Genomic DNA, 22,292 nt, shown 5'->3' with positions numbered 1-22,292 from the left:
AGAACTTTATGGCGCGACAGTGAATTAAAAAAAAGTATAACAAGAAAATTTACATTCTCAATTAATTCACTCAACTAATTGATTAACAACAAAACTATAATACACATGACGTGGGAAGCTATTTGGATTTAATATGTGTTCAGCGCTCAGTGGAATGACTCACGGTGTTTGTAGATGAACTTGCTCGGCTTCATCAACTTCTGCTTGCAGTCATCGAAGGAGAAGTTCATGAACATGGCAATGCGCTCCAGACCCAGAATGGACTTGATCCTCTTCTGCTGATCTATCACGAGCAGCCGCAGGAGCAGATCCTTCGCCTGCGGCGGAATGTCATCGGCCTCACGTGGCAAGTTGACGGCCATTTGCTCCTCCTCGGCAGCATACTCCTCCGGCGACTTCTTGCAGCACGCCTGCATATGGCACACTCCGTTCCCGGCCACCAGCGGCGCATTTCCCCTCTGGACAATTGGATACTGCAAAGAAGCACGCCAATTGGCGATTATGATTCACAACGTTGTATTTACAATGCGTGGGAATTGCGTACGAATAGCTGGAGTTCTGCGACTTGACAATGTTGCGCTAATACTTAATGATAAACTAGACTACAAAATTACAATCCTTTTGCGCTTGAGTCCTTGACAATGGTTTCTAATGGGAGCACTAAAGAAATACCAATAATTTTTGTAATTAAATCTACTTTCTGTGCATTATTTCCAAGTTAATTTTGTTCCTTCTGGTGAATTTCACTTTTTAGAGACTGGAAATGAAAGATTATTTCTGCAATAATAATATTCTGAGACACAATTGTGTTCTAAATATTGTCCGAAAGTGAAAACACAAGTGTTTTCTCAGCTCCAAGATTACGTGAGAGTTTTTCTATGCAGCAAATAAGAGTGTTTGTTTACCAAATTCACGAGGAACATTTCATGATACACGAACACATCAGTGTATTAATAAAAACAGTTTCAATTCAATCCGAGAGATTAGTAAGATGATCTCCAAGATGAGAAGTGAATTTAGAGATCTCAGATCGGCGGTTGAAGCTGAATCCGGTTAATGAGTTTAGCCGCTGTTTTGAAATCCACCCAAGAATGATTTCCTCCCATTGACGTCATTGAGTTGAACGCGAAAAAGTAAATTAAAAATAAATCGGCATTTTGAGCGCAGTGCAAAACGAGTTGCAAATCGATTAAAAATATGTGAATTTTCCTGTTTTTTTGGTCTTGCTAAACACCTTCTCGAAAAACTTCAACTTGACTGATAAAACCGGCTGATTAATGCCATAGAGAGAGATTATCAATCTGAAGAGATTCTCCTTCGATCCAGTGAACTCACAAATTGTCCCTCCTTCGCGAGAGGTCAAGAGCTTATTCAAAGTATCACTGATGCGCCTCTCTTCGGCCGACTATCATCTGCATACGACCTCAACCCCTTTTAGTCACTCTCTCGCGCGAAATTGGGAACAATGACTCTGCGCGCATTATTATTGCTCTCTTGCGAAAATAGCGAAGAACAGGTTCGTCAAATTGCATTCTCTGAAGGAGGACAAAACAGACATCCTCGGCCGTAAGTTGTTAAATCTCCTCATCCATGAGTTAATTTTCTATTCAAACAAGAAGAGGACAGTGATTAAAATTTGAGCCGAAATCGTAAAGAATGCGCAGTAAGACCTTGTGCGGATTTTATGCAAATTTTCGGGGGGGAATTTCACCGCAAAGCCATCACACACACGAAAGGTGACGCGCGGGAATTAAATATGCCAATCATGTGAAATATATATCTTCTGCGTAGCTTCCAATAAACATCATCTTGCGTCAGTTGAGTAAATTTTTCACGGATTACACGCCTTGGCAGCGCACTCATAATCAAAGGTTAATTGCACGAGTGGCCACAAGACTTCATATAATTTTAATGCCTCTGCACTGTGAGTGTGTGTTGTCAATCCCAAACCTCCGATTTTCACATTGCGGAAACAACATTGCAAAACACTTCAATTGACGATATATATTTATTTCCTAACCGCGCGCGAACATTTGCTTCTCTCAAAATAAAAACCTCAGCCGATGACATTGATTGGACAATGTCTAGGCCAGAAGAGCCAGAATATTTGAATGAAATCATGTGTTTTTTTTCTCGTTCTATTCTCGCGTGCCGTGTATGCAAATGAGAAGACACACGCGGCAAACTGGAGGAGTTTCAGCGACTGATAGTGCGCTGAATACTAAAAAAAAACAATATATATGTACATACATTAGTACGTTTTTCACCATGATGGGATTTCCGGAAATGGAAAATTACTTTTTAATGATGCATTCCGACTTACGAAACTTGTCAGCGCAATTGCACATCGCGGTGGTGACTATAAAAGAATGATGATTGACTTGAGAGTGAAAATTCAATTTGCGCTGCCAACAGCAATTTCCTCACTCTGCTCTGACAAAATCATTGTCAATCTCAAAATGAAGTATAAATTCAACGAATTTTATTGCCTTTTTTTGATAAACATCAAGATTACTAGGAAATATCACCGAAAATAAAATTAGTTTACTTTTAATTGTATTTCAGGGAATTCCCACAAGATTGAGTTGTGCGTAATCACTTCTAAAGAAGTAACATTATTCTTTGGCAACATGTTAATTATCATATTCAGATTCAGCTTTATTTAGAATCCCCCTATTTAATCTTGTTGGGATTTGATTTATAGTGTGATTTTAGGTTCATTTATGAATATCTACGTGATATCAAAGCTCTCTTTTCCATTTTCTTTTTGGAAAAGAGCCCAAAACTGACCCAGAAAAACAGTCTAAATTTGTCCACATTTGATATGTTTTTAAAGCTTTTTGTCTTTCAGAAAAATCTCACCAAATTCCATAATTTCCCCCCATTCGCCCCTAATTATCTCACACGCTTTTGATGAGGTCAGAGCATTCCTCATAATCACCATCGCATGTCGTCAGGATGGAGAAAAGGCAGAAGAATAACTTGTAAATACCAGAGAATCGCTCGTGGAACCGATGAGAGTAAAATTTATATGTTAATTCCTCACGAATTAATTTGCGTCTGCAGAAATTTCATGCCAAACATTTCCCAAAGCGTGTGTATGTCAGGTTTTCCATCTGCAGCACCTTAATTTATTCGCTGTTTTTCAATGCTAAGAATCGCGACGTGTGGCGTCTCTCTTGTCACTGTCGTGACGTGTGATGAAGCACTGCGTGGGAGAAAAAGTGTGAAAATCCCGCGGAATTCACGAGAGAAAAAAAGGGGAGGCGAGTGGAGGCGCGCGGACGGAGCGCCAGAAGGGAGGACGAGGAGAGGGTTTTGTGGCTGGAGTTCTTGGCCTTGAGAGAACTGGTAACACGTGAAGTGGGGTCATTGGCGCGCAAAGAAAAGGGAGAGATTCTCGTGCAAATCTCTTCGAATAGTCGGGCGATGGGGAAGGAAGATTGGCTCTCTCAGATGGGCAAATATAAAATACGAGTTCCCATCTCTCAGATTGGATTTAGTGGCCACTTGTGTGCTGACCACGGCCAAGAATAGGCCAGCGAGAGACAGAGAGAGAGAGAAAAAGCAGCCGCAAAGACATTGCAAATTCAAACAGGCGCGCAACAATTCCCAACAATAGGAAAGGGAATAAAGTCGATGTGAATTTTCTGCATAATTCCAACACCGCGCACAATTAATTTATATTTATTTATGCGTTTATGTTTAATTTACCTCCACGTCCATGAAGCGGTGCAGAGAGATGACTTCTGCCGCGCCACAGGATTTAACTTCGCTTACATACTTTATAACACCCAATGGAAAAGGAGAATGATTAATGGAAAAATTGTATTGCGCATTGTGTAATTTTTTGTCCAGAGAGAGAATGAGAAACAGACTTCAATTATTACACCTTTTCACCAGTTAAACCCCGCATGCAAAACCGGCTGTTCTTCCCTAAATCTTATCTCTCAACACGCTTTAAAATTGCACCGCCTTCTAATAACTCTGCAGCGCACTTTCTGCCGCAAGAAACCTTGACCATGGATGCTTTATCTCTAATTCATGCTGCAAATAAAGTGAATCAACAAATAGAACTTTCAAGATTTCAACCAAGTAGCAATTAGACCAGCAAAAAACCCGCAGAAAAATGAGGAAAATCTATCAAGTGCATTAATTTATCTTCTTCTAATCATATTTCAGTGTCACACCGCTTGTTATTAACTGCTGATACCGCGCTTTTATGAAAGGTGTATTAGTTACAAGGTTCAGGATTACCTTCCAAGACCGTGAATCATTTGTTTATTGGGAAAGTGCAGCCTGAATTCCCATTGAATTAGTCAGGCGCATTTGCACAGCAATTTGTCGCACATTTTGATAAGATTTAAATTTTCAGCAATCATAATAAACTTCGCACTGCACGCACATTAAACAAACCAACTGAATACACACTAAGTCTTAGTCAATGTGAATCAACACCTCAGAGGCCTCAAAAAGAGATGGAGATTAAATCTAGGCCAGAGGACATCATTGCTCTGGTGCGATGCGTCGAGAAGATGCGCCGTAAAATGCAATGAAGCGATTGATTTAGTGATAAATTAATACGGAGAATACGAAAATAGACACAGAGAGAGAGGATTCATCCGCACACACATCTCTGAGAAAAACTCCCCGCAGCAAAATGAGCTTATTTGTCCATAAATTGTCGCTGGTAGTTGAGGATTCACAACCAGAATTGCCGTCATGCATGCATTTTAATTACACAATTGACTTGACGCCGTTCAATGATGAATTGAGCTGGAGTTGCAATTAGAGTTACTTTGCGCTCTCAAGAGTGGCAAGGTCATCATCAGTGCCTGAACCCCTTCGTCATCCCGCATTCTCGCGGGGCTTCAGGTGATCATCGCGAAAGAGTGGATGCAAGAGACGATATTATGGCACAACATTTCTAAATTTAGAACTCGTTAGAACCGCCACGAAGACCCCATAAGGCAGAAATAAAGCCATTCCTTCGCGATGGCAAAACATCCACAATCACTCTTGTGAATGACACTTTTATGTACCACAAAGTTTTATCGCACGTCAAAGGTGGGAATCATTCACAATGTTCCTTAACTTACATCGAAAAGGAGCTTAAATAATGTTCTTGTTCTAAATTTAGAAACAGGCAAAATCAGGTTTTATTTGTTCGATTTCAACGATCTCAAGACTCATCAAGGGGGAGAAAATATGCTCATAATCTGAACAACACTTCCAGCACTTCAAATTTTAGATTGTTTCCACAAGAATTCGCAAATTATCATTGCATTAATATGCTTAATTCTGCTAATTATTAGCAATCTTATCGATTATAATGCGAAATATTTACTAAATCCATCCGTAATTCGTGACATAACCTGGAAAAAGATGGTTTTTGGAATCGGGAAGATTAGACAGTAAAAAGAACAAAAAATTCACTTCGTAACACTTCCGCTGAACTGTACAGCACTTCTGACTATATTATCTCCCCCTTGAGACTCATTAGAAAGCTCTAGCAAAATGCTATAACTCTTCTAAGCAACACAGAAGATCATTCAATCATCGCAAGAGATGTTAAAGTCAAAGATAAATCACGAGTCAACAATTTTTCTATAAATTGCTAATGTATTTCGAGAATTAATTCAATGCCGGTTAAAGTTTCACAATCAAGAGAGTTCCTGAATATTTTCCAGGCTCTGTAAAGTCATCGTCAATCAGAGCGAAATAAGGTAATTTTAGAGTCTATTGTAGTCATTTTCAAATAAAAATATTTTCAAGGGAAATTCATGACGATTGGATTAGAGCTTCATGCGTAGCAAACATATCAACAAAGAGTGTTTCTGCAGAAAAACTGCCCATCTTCGTAAGCTCATTTTTATGCATCACCTGAGGCTTGGCGCCTCTTCTTCGTCTCTAGCATGCAATGGCCAAGCAGTGGCCATAAAATACCCTCTCTGATACAATTAAAATGGAAATTGCCGACTTGTCTCCATCATTCTGCATCGTAACATGGCAGAAAAAGAGAACTTTGCAGCGCTTTCCTCAGTGCGCCAAGATTGTTTGTGCAAAAATTTAGCCTAACACGAGATATTGAATGATGTTTCCCAATAAATGTTATTATGTAAATGACGCCACATGTGAATCATCACTCTAGATTGCGCCTTTTTTTCACGCGCGCCGGCAAGATCTCTGTGTCAACAGACATTGTGGACAGAAAAAGTTGATCATAAAGTCGCACGGCAAACATATTTGCTCACGAAAGAAAAAAATCCCGCGCGCGAAGAAAAACAATTATTGCTGTGACTTCTGGTTTGTACGAATAAAATCTTAATATTTACACATTGAACACTTGAAACAATTAACATGTCGTGTAAATCTTCTCGCCTCTCGACTATGCCGAATTCATTTCATCTGCGCGGCTGATCGTTTTAAGGTGAAGGTTGTTGAGCTCTTTTTCCCCCCTTCAAAAGATGATAAAAAAAAACCGTCCACAACGTCTGTCATTCATAGTTAGTCATTCTCAATTCTCATAGTTTTATTGCTCCACTTTGTCGCGTGATTACACCGAAAAGATATTTCAACTGATATGAACTTGCAAATTTGGAACTTTCCACTCGAGATTTTTCACGTGTGAGAAAAGAAGCGCTGCTTCGGATTGTGTTTGTAATACAGCGTCTGGAGATGTTCTCTGCCTTCGAGTCTTTGGTGTGTGCGCAAATTGACTTGGGATTTGATTAAATCGAATTAAATAAAAATGCAGTTAATTCAGATCGCGACAATCTTCCAAACACACGCAAACACACAACAACACAAGGCACGGACACACTTCTGGAAGATTCCCAAGACCAGAGAGAGCGAGATGAACAGCGACAAATGTCCAGAGTTGAATGGGATGCGCGAACTGGAAGATTTCCACAATAGGAAGTGTGTTGTTGAGGAATTAATTTGCTAATGTGACAGATTTGAGACGATTTCTCAATCGCAACTCTTTCTGGAATTTCATATATAGAATTCCCACCGCGAGATGAAGAGCAAAAATATATTGACTAATTAATAAAGCTGTAAATTGACTATAAAATCTCCCCACATTTTAGCGCCAAGGCGTCTCTTTTCCCTGCGAATCACATGGAAAGAAAAAAAAAGTCCAATGCTAATGAAATATTCATTTGATCGGATCCTCAACTCCATTCAGTGGAGATCTTGTGACAAACAGACCTTACAAAAACCATGTAAATCCACCTAATCTTGTTATTCAAACGACTGACTTTGTCACTGGGAAAATCTTCTTGGCAATTGGGCTGAAATCTGCGGGATTTCCAGCTCTGACTCACGCACGCTCCGGACGTCGTCCCAAGAAGCCGCCATCCTGGCCGCAGGACGCGCAGAGTGTTGACCCTGCGAGTGCCCTCGGGAGAGGACAAAAGCACGGCAGATGAGCCTGTGTGTCCTAGCCATCTGTCGCCTCTCTGTGCGCGCCACTCTTGGCCACAACTCTTTGGTGGAGGTGCGCGCTGCGATTGTGGTGAGAGAGACACGCTCGCGATCCCCCACCAGCCATGTGATTGCCACTGAGGTGGGTATAAAAGGCGGCTGGAGAATTAGAATCTCGTTCACATTGCTTCCACCGACCGACAATAATACAAAAGGCTCACAAGTAGCTAAGTTAAGTCTCTCCATCCAACACTAATCCACTCTGTGTGCAGTTCTTGGATCAATTTGTGGTGCAGTTGCGAGTTTTATCAGTTGATTTTTTGTGTCTCAGGTGAGTTTACCAGTGTTGAATTACAGTGAAAATTTTATTAATAATTTCAAGAAAAAAATCCGTGCAAATTGAAAAAAATTTCTCCACTTAATCCAGCGCATTCTTAACATTTACCTCACGTGTGCAAAAGACACCTTTTTTCACTCTCTCCCCCACCAACAATGTCACAGATTAAATGTGGCTCATATTTTTTCGTTAAAGAGTTTTTTGAATTAAAAAAATATTTCATAATCATGCGCTCGCACGTCTTAAATGACAAATTGTCGATCGAGAGGAGAAATTTTTTCTCATTCACACACAGTAAATGCACTTTTTTCTTCATCATCACCGATAAATCGATAATTTATTCATGCTAAAACCTGTTCGCGCCCATACGAAATCATATCAATTTCTGCGTGTAACAAATCACACGGAGATGGTGGATTAATTAAATAATTTCCGTTATAAATCAAAATGTTGCATCATTTATTAGTGCCTTTGATATCGTGCACAATTCACTCTCCCTTTTTCCAACTGTCTTCTCTTGAGTAATTTTCCACATCAACCCATATATTATTTATTTTGACCATTTCTCCACGACGTTTTTTTTCACTTCTGGAATTGCCAAACACAATCAACTTCCTTTCCGGGCTTTGGCTTTTTAGGAGATGATCCGAGGCGAAAATTGGGTCAGTGTTCATTTGAATAGAGAAACACATTTTTATTCATTGCGCCGTGTGCGCAACTTTCTTAAATCGCTTTTCCTCTCCCAATTCCTCCAGCCGCCGCGCACACTGCTCGCCTCCTTCCGCTTCCCACTGGGCGACAAAATCTCCTCTTGAATCACAAGATGTGTGCGCCTTCTTATGTGCGCCTTCACGCCTCATATCAGTGATTGTGTCTCATTGAAATCATTCACCATCGAGCGGATGTGTAAGAAAATGCTCTCTCAGATGGTTTTTGATTGAATTAAAAAGACGATGGCTGAGTTTGCTGAAATAGGAGGAAGAACTTGTAGAGAATGGAGGAGCTCACGAGAATTCCTCTTAGCATTTTGCCTCTCTTCTTTTATTTTTTGCAATTCAACATCCTCCGCATGCCGACAATTTCTCACCACCGCGCTATGCGTATTTGAATAAATCAGATAAAATTGCGCTTTAAATCACTGAACTTGTACTTGAATTGGGTGTACTTAAGCTCCTCTCTCTCACTCTGAATCTACACAGAGAGGCGCACAAATAGCTCGCGAGAGACCATTTTATTGAACTTCCGTTCGCCACACGCGAAAAACAGTGGCGGCAAGAAAATAGTCATGCACAGAGAGACAAAGAAGAGTACTCACATTCCTTATCACAAATCCACCAAACATCTTCTGTGTGACTCGCAAGAATTTCTGCCAGCGCCAAAACTTTCCCATGCCAATAAAGATAAAAAATGCAGACACACCAGAACAAGATAGAACAACAGATTGTACAAATCTGTAATTATGGGATTTTTATGCACAACGAAAATTCACACAAAATGCACACAGTTTTCTATAATGATGCAATGTGCAATTGTCCATATTCTCTGCCCATGATAATTGCATGATATTCGTGTCTAAGCCATTCTCAATTCAATTTCTCTCTCTCTCTCTCCAATTTGCAGTCAGAAAGGAATCATGCAGCGAAAAGTCTTCCTCCTCGTGGCTCTGTTCGCCCTCGCGTACGCGCGGCCCACTGAGAACGACGTCTCAGTGGCCAAAGAGGCGCCCGCCGAGACAAAAGCCACCCCCGTTGTCGACGACTCCTCCAAGTCTGTGTCCGACGAGACCGTTGAGGTCGCCAAGGCGCTTCCGGTAGCCGAGAAGCCGCAATCTCCGGCGGCAGAGGCGGCCGCCTCAAGTGTCGACGCCTCTAAGAGCTCAGAGGAGCAGCGAAAGCTGCCGGAATCCGCCGAGTCCAAGGAAAACTCTCGATCTGAGGAGGATCAGCCCAAGCCCGAGGAGCCAAAAGCTCTCCCCGCCGCCGGAGAGTCCGCCAAGCCCGCCGCAGCGCCCGAGGAGAAGAAAGCCGAAGCTGGACTGAAGGAGATTCACGCTGGCGCCGCTCCAGAGCCCGCCAAGGCCGAACCCGTGGCCGATGACGCTGTCAGGCAGGTGAGGGACACTGTGGAACCCAAGGAGGAGGCCAAGAAGGAGGAGAAACCCGCTGAGGAGAAGAAGGAAGAGAAGAAGGAGGAGAAGAAGGAGGAGAAGCCCGCTGAGGAGAAAAAGCCTGCCGAGGAGAAGAAGGAGGCCGAGAAGTCCGCCGCCCCTGAGCTGAAGAAGAACGTCCAAGCGGACGAGGCCAAGGAAGGCCAGCGAAATCTCGACGAGAAGTCCTCCGCCAAGCCTGAGGAGAAGAAACCCGAGGCTCCAGCTCCACCAGCCATTCCTAACGCTCCATCTCCACCAGCTGTTCCAGCCGTTCCCAATCCCCCGCCAACCTCCAGCCAAGAGTCCCAGGAGGCGCCCGACTCCCACGAGAGCCACGAGTCCAACGAGTCCGACTAGAGGACGCGAGAGACTCTCTCCAACAGAAAAACACCCGCCACAGAACCCAATAAATCCCACACAAACACTCTGAATTCCCCGCACAGACGAGTAGCAGTGTCCCCGCCCCCTTCCCAGCCGCCTCCCCCTCGACTTTACTATAATTATAATAATTTGTAATTGTAATGCAATTAATGATTATGAGTCATTTTTTACGTCGATCAAATTATTTTGAGTGACACGAGATGAAATAAAAGAAAACCACAAAAAGGAAAAACGCGCAATAATTTTTGACTGTCGCAAGACATGTCCCATAGAAAAATGACAGTACATGTGGTACGCTTCCGCAGACATCTTGACAGAAGCCTGCGAAGTGTCCGTAAAACTTGTATTTCTTTCTCTTTAGTGCATCATATATAGTTTTATAAACTCCAATAAAGAATAGAATTTACAGAAGTGGGAGCGCCTTTTCAACTCTCCAGGCAATTTCTGTGTCTCAACTCAGGCACAGCTGACAAATAAATTAATATGAATTGATAACATCCTACACACAATTTCCACGCGCATTGCAAAAGCCCCAAAGGTGGGGAGGGAAATATCTCATGCTTGACCTTCCTGACCACTCTCTAGACTGTGACTAAGTGCAATTCTGCGGCATTTTCACGAGGCGCACTGAGTGCTCACGAAGGTCTAGGTCGCTGAACGAGATAGGGGAGTTTTCGATGCCAGAGATTATTCAATTTCCCAGGTATTATAATTTCTATTGGGGAATTCTTCACATTAGCAAATGTAATTAAATCCATTTTTGCAACACCAGGGATAGACCAAATAAAAGCTCTCTTCGCGTGGATTGTCAATGTCATTGAAAAGTAATTAAATGTCGCATGGGAATTATACAATATCTTGCAATTTAATTCTGAGTAATTTTCATTGCTTTCATGTCAAATCAATTCACATTACTGAGAGCGATAACCCGGTTTTCCCCTATCTTTTGAGAGTGCATGAATTTTTCACGCACCCAGAGTTGAATTATTATCACGATTTCACTGACTAAAGATCACAATTCACACGGTTAGCAATTAATTGTGCTAATGTGGAGAATCTTAAGGGGATTTTGAGTTATTTCCTTCACTGAAAAGAATCAATTTGGAGCTTTAAGAAGTTTCTTGTCGAATGATTTTAGGCTGATCGGGTCGAAGTAAATATTCAAAAAAGGATTTTTTTGCAGAAAAATATCAACTTACGATCAAATTTATGAGCTTTAAAAGGCCCTCCTAAATGATTAAGTGAAAAATACTGTACAGATTTCAGTCACATCACTTCCCCCTGTGAACAGCGAACTTGTCGTAGGACAATTGCAGACTCACCTTATCAGTCAACATGAGGCAGGCAACGACTCCCAGCGACCACCAATCGACAGAGTGACCGTAAGGCTGAGCGCAGAGAATTTCGGGTGCTGTAACAGAGATAGAAAAGAATCTCAGTGCATTTTTCTACTACTTACCTTCACATTAACACAAAATAGAGAGCAAAACAAAAGGATACAGTGTGACAACAATTAAGAACAAGAAGTGGTGAACAGAAAGGAGAAACATTGGTGGAGATAGAGAGAGTATAATAATAATTGTGAAAGAGAGTGTCTTCATTTGCATACAGAACTTTGATCACTGTTTTCTCCTTTTATTAATTCATCTTTAAATCGTCCTAAAATCCGCTTTCTTTCTCTCACTTAATTGGTAATAATTCTTTTTCACTTGCAATCTTATAAAATAGCATTCATTTAACATAATCGTCACTCTATTCACTACTTAATTTGTGGTTGGATCTTAAGTTTCATTGTCTTAACATCTATTTTAAGCTAAATAAGATGAATTCTCTCAATGTGTAATTCTCAACTCATCTTACTCGCTTTTTTTTTACATTTACACCTCCTCAAGATTTGTGTTTAAAAATCTAATTATCAGTTATTAACACAAAGTGGTTGTTTGAAATCACAACTTTTCAACCCGATTCTCCATTTATGTTTCCTTCTCTTTCTCTCTATGCCTCATGTTTATTCGCCTTCTTCCCCTTTTATTCAATCACACAACACTCTTTTGTGGCATTTTTTCTCTCCTCCAGTTGTATCATTCAAAATTTGAAGACATTTTGGTCATATTTGACGCGCGATACTTTCATTTAACTGCTAAATTTATCTGTTTTTTTGATTTATTTTCCTCTTCGTTCTTTTTCTTCTTCTTCTTTTTTTGCTCTCTATTTCTCACAAATGAAATACTTTCAGATACTTTTTTTCTCATAGTAATATAAAAAGATATCAAAATACAAAGAAAAATCTAAACATAAAACCACTTTTCACTTAATCCAAAAACATTTATGCCAAAAATATGTCCTAATCATTAATGCCTCTCCTCGTCTTCAAAATATTATGCCTCATTTCTTATCCACCTGCTTTGTTTCCATTGGACTTCGGTGCAAAAAAATCAATTTTTCGAAGTCATTACGTTATCATTGCAAATTTCACATCACAATATTCAATGCCATTAAACATCAAAATTAATTAAATCTACATGTTAGCGCGCTGCTTGAATCGCTTCATTTATGTACATCATATTTAAATTAAAATGGGGAAATAAAAACAAATAAAAAAAAACACAGGAATATTTGGACAGTGATTTTACATTATTATTATTTCTTCTTATTTGTAAGATTTGTAAGCTTTGAATTCTCCAAGATTAAATTAAATAATAAAGAAAAAGAGAAACTTTACGTGTTTTTCCTCCATTTGAAGCGCGCGTAATTCATCAATTTCTCACACTTTAACCACGTTCATTCGGGGTAAAATTACTACATTTCCTTAACTTCTTGTTTTGTATTTACAGAGAAGAAATATTTGTTTACTCTCAAAGATTAACTTCTAATTTAATATTTTTACACCAAATTTGAACATTTTTTTTTACCACCACGGATTTTTTCCTTCTCTATAATTCTCTCCTCAAAAAGAGTCTCTCAATCTAAATTACCCATCAATTAGGAGAAGGAAAAAAGACATCGAGACTACGACACAATTGCAACATTCTTCTTCCTCATTTACGCGCAAATGACGAGACTAATTTCTCACACACGACCAGGAAATAAAACTCAAGAGATGAGGATGTAAAGATGAAGATGAAAAAAAGCCCTTTTAAGATTGAGAAGAATTGATTTTCCAGAAAATCGAAATTAAACTATCTAGAAACGATCTAAAAGAAACTAAGACAACCCATCAAAAGACATTGATTAGTTGATATTGAAGTATGATAAAGTAAGAAGTAAATTGAGAAAGATTGGCAGAAGCGCGCATCCTCAATCCAGACCGAGGAATTGCAGCCAATAGACAATGTGGAAATTAAGTCACAACGAGAGAGTCTCCTTGATCAGCTTCTTCACTGTGTTGCCCACGGAGCCACCACTGGGTGCCGCTGTGCTGAATTTGAACTTAAACAGATACGGCTGCACATCGGGAAAGGTGGTGTCGAAGATCAAATCCATCTCCGACTGACTCGGCATCCTCGGCACATAATCATGCCTATTCATCACCTCGGAAATGTAGAGAATCTTCTCCGTGAGCATATCGCCCACCTGCTCACGGCACAGCTGCCGCTCGTCCTCCGTGTACAGATTGATGAGATCCAGTCGCACCGTCCACACCTCCCACGGAATGCACTCGGGCGCAAATGGCCAGCGGTTCTTCTTCTTCTGAAAGAACTCCAGACTGATCTGCCCCGAGCCACAGCCCTCATTGCTGCGCAGTTGCTCACTGAAGTTACTGATCTCACTGCGCAGCCTGCGATCCAGACTGTCCGACGTGCAGCACACGTACGTGTAGTCAATGAAGTCGCAATCGACATCGGTTGTGCCAATTGTACCCACAGAGTACACCGCCTCCTGATTGTACTCGAACTTCCCCAGCGATCTGTAGAACAGCACCGTGTGGAAGATGCTGGCCACGGCCTCGTCCACCTGCCTGCCCTCCACACGCATCTCAAACACCTGCGACCGCGCATTCATGATCACCACCGGCTAGCAGACCTCTGCGTCGCCACACTCCACCGTCGCCGCCGCCGCCGCCGCCGCAGATATCAGAGTGACACGGGACAAAGGAGCAAATTGAAGCATAGGAAACAGAGTGTGGTGAAGAGACAAACAGCTCTGCGACACAATCACACACTCTATCAATCCTCTCTGGCGCGATTCTCTCACTCTCTCTTCTCTCTCTCTCTCTCTCTAGATTTTGGATTAATTGGATGTGTAGTTACCCATGTACTTCGCCGTGCCACACATCGTGCGCGTCCTGTCGCCAATCTTCAGCCACGCACTCAATCCGAAGTCCGTCAATTTGATGTGATAGTCAGCATCCACTAGTATGTTGTCCGGCTTGAGGTCACGATAGATGACACCGGCATTGTGTAGAAAATCTGCCACGGACAATATAATCATTCACGTGATCAGACAGTGATTGTGGCACGATGATGCAAGACACACTTACCCAGCGCTAAGCCAATCTCTGCAACATAAATCTGCACCAATTTGTAGCAGAATGTCGTCACAGCGTCAAATAACTCGCCACGCGGGACAAATTCGCACACTGCAAGATAAAAAAGGGAGGAAAGAAGTCACTAATTGGGCAGAAACAGTGATCATTTTCATATCAACCGATAACAGAATCGATAAATTGTGAAATTCTTCCAGAAAATGTCGCTTTAGATTAAAAACAGACTCTGAATTCCTTTCTGGAATTGAATTTTCTTGCACTATTTGCAATCTCCCAATCAAAATCTGTCATCAAATAGAAGCTTAAGCTTTCAGATTGATTTTCAGCCTAGAGAAACCACAAAAGCGATTGAGTGTTAATTTGTCAAGGCTCTCAGATTCCCAGCATCATCAATTTCAGGCACTTTCGTGCCTCTGCCGGACTGTTATTTAGGGGGGAAAGCATCGATTGTGATATGCACAATTGCAAATGACGCGGAGAATCTAAAAATAGCGCGACAAAGAGCGACAAATATCCTGGCGGGAAGTGCGCGCTCTTTGACGCTTCCTCAAGCGTGAGCAATGGCGCAGGTTCAACCCCCGCCCCCCCCCGTGAAAGCCACCCTCACTCACGGATGTAGATGTTCTTGCGGTTCTGCCAGTAGGACAGGCACTGCACGATGAAGGGATGGTGTCCGCAGCGCGACTGGATGTCCACCTCGTCGCGCAGCTGCTTCAGTTCATTGTCCTTGATGATCTGCGACTTGCTGAGCACCTTGAGAGCGTACTCCTTGCATGTGTCCTTCTCCACCACACTGTACACCTTCCCGTAGCCGCCGGAGGCGAGGTAGCGTGATGTGATGTACTTCTGATCCTCCGGGCCGCGGTGGATCTTGAACTGGGGCAGGAAGAGATGCTCGCGCTGCGCCACCGGCCAGTTGCTCTTGGACAGAATCAAGTCTTGGGTGTGTGACTTGGTGGAGTCACTGCGGAGAAAGCCAAACGGGCGTGATTAGGCAATTACCTGCCGCTGCAAAAGGGCCGCCGTCGACTCACCTTCTCGGAAATGTCGACAGGAGGTTGTTGCAAGACCTCGAGCTGAGACGATTGCGGAACGCCAGCGAGGGGGAAGAGCAGAATCTGTAGAGTCCGTTCTGCTCGTCATCAGTGTGCGATGAGATCAGTGCGTTTTTTGTGCGTGAGAGACGCAAGAAGAGCGAATGGTGAAAAAAACATATCTGACAGCTGAGCACAAAGAAAATGCCTTTTTACCTGGGAGAGAGAAGTGGACCTCTTGGCGTAGTTGATGCAATTATCAGTCTCGCCCACACCGTTGCGCGATGCACTGTATACTACTGGTGAATTTCCATGGATTCTACAGCCTAAATTGCCCATCAAATATGTACAAAACTGCGCTTTATTTCAGCAAACTTACACTCTCACGGCAGACATTTTTTACGCCGTCCCGAACTCACTTTATCCAACTTCCCTCGCCATATGATTCGCTTTATCCAGGGATAGAAGAGGTGCGTCTCTGGTCGTGTAGAAAATTCAGCTTTTGAGCATTTCACAATTATACACCATTCATCGGGACTGTGATTAATGAAATCATGCAAAAAGGCAGAATAATTATTTAAATTCCAGTCAATTGGTTTCTTAGGGCTATTCACGAGGTTGCTACCATTACACACCCCTGAAAAGTGACGCGTAATTATTTCACCATTTAGTGGTGGCCATTTTTGTGCTGTCAGTCCGAAACGTAAACAAGGAGGATATTTTCTTGTGCAAAACACTCAATTTTCTCCACTAAAAACCAGTGAAATTGTGCGCAATGGCAGGTGGCACTCCTCGTGTGCCCATCTCGCAGCTCTTGGCGGACAAGACAGGCGATGAGGAGCCCAAGAAGAAGTCCCGCGAGGACTGGCGCAAGGCGAAGGAGCTGGAAGAGGCCAGAAAGGCAGGAACAGCTCCGGCAGCCGTGGATGAGGAAGGCAAGGACATCAATCCGCACATTCCGCAGTACATCTCTTCCGCGCCCTGGTATTACGGCGCCGCGGGGCCCACGCTCAAGCATCAGCGGCCGCAGGAGGAGAAGAAGAAGCAGTACTCCTCGATTGATGAGTGGTACAAGAAGGGCGTGGACACCACCAGGATAGCCACGAAGTACAGAAAGGGCGCCTGTGAGAACTGCGGGGCGCTCACGCACAAGAAAAAGGACTGCATGGAGCGGCCACGGAAAGTGGGCGCCAAGTTCAGCGGCGCGCAGATTGCGCACGACGAGTTCATCCAGCCCAACATCGTGTCTGACTACGACGGGAAGCGCGACCGGTGGAGTGGCTACGATCCGGCGCAGCACCGGGAGATTGTGGAGGAGTACCAGAAGGTGGAGGAGGCCAAGAGGGCCCTCAAGGCAGCCAAACTCAAGGACAATCCGGACGCCGAGCTGTCGGCTGACGAGGAGGAGGACGAGGACAAGTATGTGGACGAGGTGGACATGCCGGGCACAAAGGTGGACTCCAAGCAGAGAATCACGGTGCGGAATCTGCGCATTCGCGAGGACACAGCCAAATACCTGAGGAATCTCGATCCCAATTCGGCCTATTATGATCCCAAGACGCGATCCATGCGAGACAATCCGGAGCCCAACAAGAAGCCGGAGGACTCGGAGTTCGCCGGGGAGAACTTTGTGCGCTTCACGGGAGACACGCAGAAGCACTCGAAGGCGCAGCTGTTCGCCTGGGAGGCGTATGGGAAGGGCGTGGATGTGCACATCCTGGCGGAGCCGACGAAGCTTGAGCTGCTGAAGAATGAGTATGAGAAGAAGAAGGAGCAGTTCAAGTCGCAGGTGAAGGACACGATTCTTGAGCGCTACGGCGGAGAGGAACATCTGCAGGTGCCGCCGAAGGCACTCCTTCTCGCCCAGACAGAGGAATATGTGGAGTACTCGCGCACGGGGAAGGTGATCAAGGGCCAAGAGAAACAGATCGTGCGCAGTCGCTACGAGGAGGATGTCTTCATCAACAACCACACCACAGTCTGGGGCTCTCACTGGAACGTTGGCCAGTGGGGCTACAAGTGTTGTCACTCCTTCATCAAGAACTCCTATTGCTTGGGCGAGAGTGGCAAGACAGCCCAGATGGCTGTTCCTCCGACTAAATCCCTTGTCAAAGTGGAGGACAGCGAGAAGGAGAAGCCCGTGGAGGATGAGGTGGCTGAGAAGAGCAAGAGCAGCAGCAGCAGCAGTAGCAGCAGCGAAAGTGAATCTGAGGACGAGGAGGACGCGAAGAAGCGCCAGAAGGCCAAGAAGAAGAGCAAGAAGAGGCGCCAGAAGGAGAAGAAGAAGCTGAAGAAGCAGGAGAAAGACAAGCTGAAGGAAGCCCTGCAGGCGGAGGACAAGAGAAACAAGGAAGTGGACGAGATGATGAAGCTGGACGAGAGGAAGCGGCCATACAACAGCATGTACGAAGTGAAGAAGCCCTCGGAGGAGGAAATGGAGGCGTTCATGATGAAGAGGCGTCGCGAGGAGGATCCCATGCTGCAATTCCTGGATCCCTGAACCCCGAAAATCCCCCCAGAAATCTGTAGAGAAGAAATGTTCGATGAATAAAAATGTTAATGAGATTCAATTTCGTAGGTTCTTTGGCTACAGCATATGCTGTGCAGCATAAACAGTGTGGGAATTGATTTGAAAATCAAAACACAAAATCTTCCAGACGATGATTCACGTGAAAATCCCGAGGAAATGCAAAAAGAAGTGATAAATCCCAGAAAAGTGGGACACCTTGAGCACTTTGCAATCATCAGACTGGGTTTCTTGAACTGCATTCGCGCAGTGGTGATGATTTATCATCCGACAAGAGTCGTTATAGCCATTTTTCTTTGCACCACAAACACACCAATCGAGCTCGCGAGGTGGATTTGTTTGATGAAAAATCCAGTAAGATTAATTATATATTCACGCAAAGAATATTGCAAAATTGGAATTACAAATTGTAAGTCATCAAATGGATGTTGTGAATTGTTCCCAGTCAATGTAAAGTTATGCATTTTATTCCATCTCATTTCGTATTCCAACTTTTCTGTATGATGCGACATTTTTGGTTATTGCGTCAGCCGACTTTTTATTATTTTGTGTACACACACATATTTTTCCTTTTCGTTTTCTAATTTATTCTTTGCGCGGTGGGAAATGCGCCATCGTCATTTTATGGGTTTTTTTCTGTCTTATTCTTGGGTGATCTTTTCATCTCTAAATTCTAGGGATCGTCTCGGTAATAATCATGTCCATTAACTTGTGTGCGGCTCTGTTGCGATCTCACCTCGCGACGGGGTCAAATTCACACCGCGAGCAAAGTGATAAGTGGAGACAATAGCGATCTACTTTGATTATCATAGGCACGAGTGCCCGGAGAAATTACGACTGTTTGCCTATCGCAGGAGTGAGATTGATCATATATATTCGCTCATGGCGCAAATTGTGCGATATGCCTTCAATCCACAATCAACGGGGCCAGAGATACGATATGGAAACCTGTTTATCAGTCGCGATGGGTACTCAACATTGGAGCAATGATTAAAATTTCTTACACTTTTGCCTCTGTGCCTCAAAGAATTTCCCCACCGCGCGCTGCACTCAATGTACAGGTTCCCTCAGAGTGATCGGAGTTATAAAGGCAGTCTGGCTCTTTTCACGCCGCATTCGGCTCTTTGGCTTCACTCGCGGTAAAAGTGCTTCCCGAGGAATTTCTCTCTCTCTCACTCACAGTCAAATCTTCAGAGGAAAACATTGCGATCGCACGCAACGATCACCTCAAAATCGCACAACTCCCGAGAAGATCATCTTAATTGGTCCCAACAAATTATAACTCAACAAGAGAAAAGTGTAGTTTTTGTGTCAATGTTTTTGAGTGCTGACGACGTGCTGTTAAAGTTTCTACCAACTGTGAGGTAATGAGGATCACATGAGCAATCTTTCTTTTTTCTGTGCTTTTGAGCATTGAAGTAAATTGTGGATTTTCCCCTTTTCTTTTTCTTCACCACCACGAAACGCACGCAGATTCAGTAGGAACCTGTGTATCGGGAAAGGCAGTCGCAGAGGAAACTCAGGCAATCGTCTGGAATTCCAAGTTCTCACGCTCATCGAGTACGTGCCTTGAAGATCCATCAGCCGTGATAATCAGCGGATCAGCACATAAGAAATCCAACTAAAAAATGGTGCAAGGATACAAAAGCCAGACGGCCAAAGTCACCACGCACAGTGACAACAGCGCGTCCAAGAGGACTCAGCAGCAGGTCAAGGACAAGCCCAAAGATGTCCAGCAGAGCAACGCGTCCAAGTACGGCGCCTGGGGACCGACATTCAAGAATCGCGAGCACTTCAACAGTCTGCACTTCTCCTAAATCTGCACTCAAACTCCTACCGATTAGTCACCAATTCCAAGACTTGTAGAGATTTTTAAGAGAAAAACTTTACATTTAACACACAGCAAATCATGTGATCAGTTCAATAACCTCTGTTCCAATTTTTTCTGCGTCTCCAGCGGACATAAGAAATTTACATGAGGTGCGAAATTGCCTGATCTCCATATGATATTTCCAAAGTATCGTCAGCGCGATCGTCGATCGTCAGACGGAGGTTTTTTTCGGTGGATCACCAGCTTTTTCCCGCGCGATCATCAGACTAGTTCATGACCTAAGCCACGGGTTAATCCCAGTATGTAAATCCAAATATCACACGCTTTTCCTCCTCATGATCGCCAATGACGCCAACTTTGTAGAGACGCGTGAGAAATTATTGATTAAAAGTTTCGAAGGAAATAGTCAAAGTTTCCTTCTTCTAAAAATAGCAAAATCTGTGATTTAGACAAAGAATAATTCAAACATTTCGTGTATTCTTCTCATTTGCAATGCAATAAATACCTTAAAATAAAACCAATAAAACCATTAACACGAGGTCACTTATTCGCGCGCTTTTCCTCAATGATCGCCGAAGACAAGGGGGAGATATTGTGATCGGAAACTCTATGCAGCTCAGCGGAAGTCTTAACCAAGCAAATGGATCAACTCCCAGTCAAACATAGTCATGTTAAACTTCAAATCTGTTAAAGTTTAACGTTTGAAATGAATAAGGAAAAACAGCCCTTGCTATTCTCGCTAAAACAGTGTTTTAGAGTGTGTTTTAATTGGTGCAAATTTAGAAAAATGCTCTTCTTGGGACAACATTAGATTGCACTGAGTTGGAAGCGAATGAATGAGTTGCAAGAGCCTCTGAACGTGTGGCAATTAATCATCACAGAATATCTCCCTCTTTAGCTGGAAGATCAGCCAGCGCTCTCGTGCCAGGAAGACTGATCGCACATTGTGAACCAGTTCTCGCCGGATCGTCTGCAAAATCCCCGTCAAAATGCACCGCGAATGCGTAGTTGGATGACCGCGCTTGTCCGGATGGAAACTTACTTAAATTGGATCGTAAAAGACGACAGCGAGTCGTCAATATAGGGAGGATTTCGTGAAAATTTTGCATATTACCTGTTGTTGAGCGCGATATGGATTTTTTCAACCAGTCTAACGAGTTCCTAAGCGACACATCAAGCATCTCTTCTACGTGGTGGCGAACACGGTGCCGAAGCGCGTATAAAAGAGCCCAGAGCTTCTGCGACAGTAATCAAACAGAATCAAATCGTTCTAGCGTCGCTATCGATATTGGCGGAAAGTGTGTTGAGAAGTTATATTTCGTTCATGAGAATCTAAGTGAAAATTTTGTGTCAATGATACCCTGCATTTACCAGAGGAGGTACAAGAATCTACCGTTTGTTACGTGAGTATCAATTGCTGTTGATTGTGCTTGAATCATGGCGTGATTCTATATAAATCCATTTTGCTCTCAATCCGCAGTTTGAACAAAAATCTGGGCGTCCGCAAAGGCAGTCGTACAGGAAACTCAGGAAACCACCTGGAATTTCAAGTGCTCACGCTCATCGAATACGTGCCTTGACTCAATCGCCCAAATCGTGACAATTGCAAGTGAATTGCGATAGATCTGAACTCCAATAATCTTCTGCCTTAACTGTCACTGTGCTTTTGGTGCTTTCGCTAAACTTTAACTTCGCGGTTGAAAATGGTGCAAGGAGAGCGCACAGGATTCACCAGTGTGGAGGCTGTCTACCAGCGCAGCCAGGACGCCAAGCGCTCCGGCTTCGAGAACATGCAGAAGCGCAGCAAGGAGAGCCAATCCTCGTCCTCCAAGGCGGCGTCGGCCTCTTCGTGGGGCCAATTCAAGAATCGCGACCACTTCCTCAGCCTCCATCACTGCTGAGCGGCGGCGGCGCCCGGCTCTGCGGCCTCCACTCCAACTGCGGCTTGTGGGACTTTTAGCCATAACTTCTCCTCCAATTGGCAACAGCTTCTACTCATTAATATTCCCCGATTTATGCAAATAATCACCATTTATATGAAAATACACAAATGAGCAAAACAGCCTCTTTTCATCCTTGATCAATGTTGAAAACTCGTTTTGTCTCTTTGCATTGAAAA

The 22,292-nt window shown here is 43.4% G+C and overlaps 4 protein-coding genes across 4 annotated transcripts; 2 read left to right on the top strand and 2 right to left on the bottom strand.

The window, feature by feature from the left end:
• Positions 1-35: 35 nt before the first annotated feature.
• On the bottom strand, positions 36-16,341 carry LOC132262103 (serine/threonine-protein kinase S6KL). Its single transcript, XM_059761244.1, has 7 exons — positions 16,032-16,341; positions 15,816-15,913; positions 15,393-15,745; positions 14,776-14,874; positions 14,546-14,704; positions 11,618-11,706; positions 36-473 (listed from the first exon to the last, which is right to left on the bottom strand). The coding sequence occupies exons 1-7, from the start codon at positions 16,152-16,154 to the stop codon at positions 147-149; spliced, it is 1,248 nt and encodes a 415-aa protein (XP_059617227.1). The 5' UTR covers positions 16,155-16,341; the 3' UTR covers positions 36-146.
• On the bottom strand, positions 11,892-14,520 carry LOC132262122 (autophagy-related protein 101). The gene has a single exon (XM_059761267.1). It carries the CDS (start codon positions 14,295-14,297, stop codon positions 13,641-13,643), a length of 657 nt encoding a protein of 218 aa, XP_059617250.1. The 5' UTR covers positions 14,298-14,520; the 3' UTR covers positions 11,892-13,640.
• Positions 16,342-16,492: 151 nt separating the features above from the next.
• LOC132262092 (pre-mRNA-splicing factor Slu7) lies at positions 16,493-18,374 on the top strand. Its single transcript, XM_059761233.1, has one exon. The coding sequence runs from the start codon at positions 16,591-16,593 to the stop codon at positions 18,313-18,315; it is 1,725 nt and encodes a 574-aa protein (XP_059617216.1). The 5' UTR covers positions 16,493-16,590; the 3' UTR covers positions 18,316-18,374.
• A 3,038-nt stretch (positions 18,375-21,412) lies between these two features.
• Positions 21,413-22,235, top strand: LOC132261732 (uncharacterized). The gene is made up of 2 exons (XM_059760671.1): positions 21,413-21,576; positions 21,654-22,235. Exons 1-2 carry the CDS (start codon positions 21,527-21,529, stop codon positions 21,751-21,753), a joined length of 150 nt encoding a protein of 49 aa, XP_059616654.1. The 5' UTR covers positions 21,413-21,526; the 3' UTR covers positions 21,754-22,235.
• The last annotated feature ends 57 nt before the right edge of the window (positions 22,236-22,292 follow it).

The sequence above is a fragment of the Phlebotomus argentipes genome, unplaced genomic scaffold, assembly GCF_947086385.1.
Source record: "Phlebotomus argentipes unplaced genomic scaffold, Phlebotomus argentipes genome assembly contig_46, whole genome shotgun sequence".
NCBI classification, from domain to species: domain Eukaryota; kingdom Metazoa; phylum Arthropoda; class Insecta; order Diptera; family Psychodidae; genus Phlebotomus; species Phlebotomus argentipes.
This window is presented reverse-complemented; position numbering and strand designations above follow the sequence as displayed.

What these genes read in the sequence shown, in the direction of transcription:
- LOC132262122 (XM_059761267.1), bottom strand. Translation starts at nt 14,297, where the DNA reads ATGAATGCGCGGTCGCAGGTGTTTGAGATGCGTGTGGAGGGCAGGCAG.
- LOC132262103 (XM_059761244.1), bottom strand. Translation starts at nt 16,154, where the DNA reads ATGGGCAATTTAGGCTGTAGAATCCATGGAAATTCACCAGTAGTATAC. An exon ending in CTGTCGACATTTCCGAGAAG is followed by an intron (nt 15,746 to 15,815) that starts GTGAGTCGACGG and finishes CTTTCTCCGCAG; the next exon opens with TGACTCCACCAAGTCACACA. An exon ending in CCGCAAGAACATCTACATCC is followed by an intron (nt 14,875 to 15,392) that starts GTGAGTGAGGGT and finishes TTTATCTTGCAG; the next exon opens with TGTGCGAATTTGTCCCGCGT.
- LOC132262092 (XM_059761233.1), top strand. Translation starts at nt 16,591, where the DNA reads ATGGCAGGTGGCACTCCTCGTGTGCCCATCTCGCAGCTCTTGGCGGAC.
- LOC132261732 (XM_059760671.1), top strand. Translation starts at nt 21,527, where the DNA reads ATGATACCCTGCATTTACCAGAGGAGGTACAAGAATCTACCGTTTGTT. An exon ending in AAGAATCTACCGTTTGTTAC is followed by an intron (nt 21,577 to 21,653) that starts GTGAGTATCAAT and finishes CTCAATCCGCAG; the next exon opens with TTTGAACAAAAATCTGGGCG.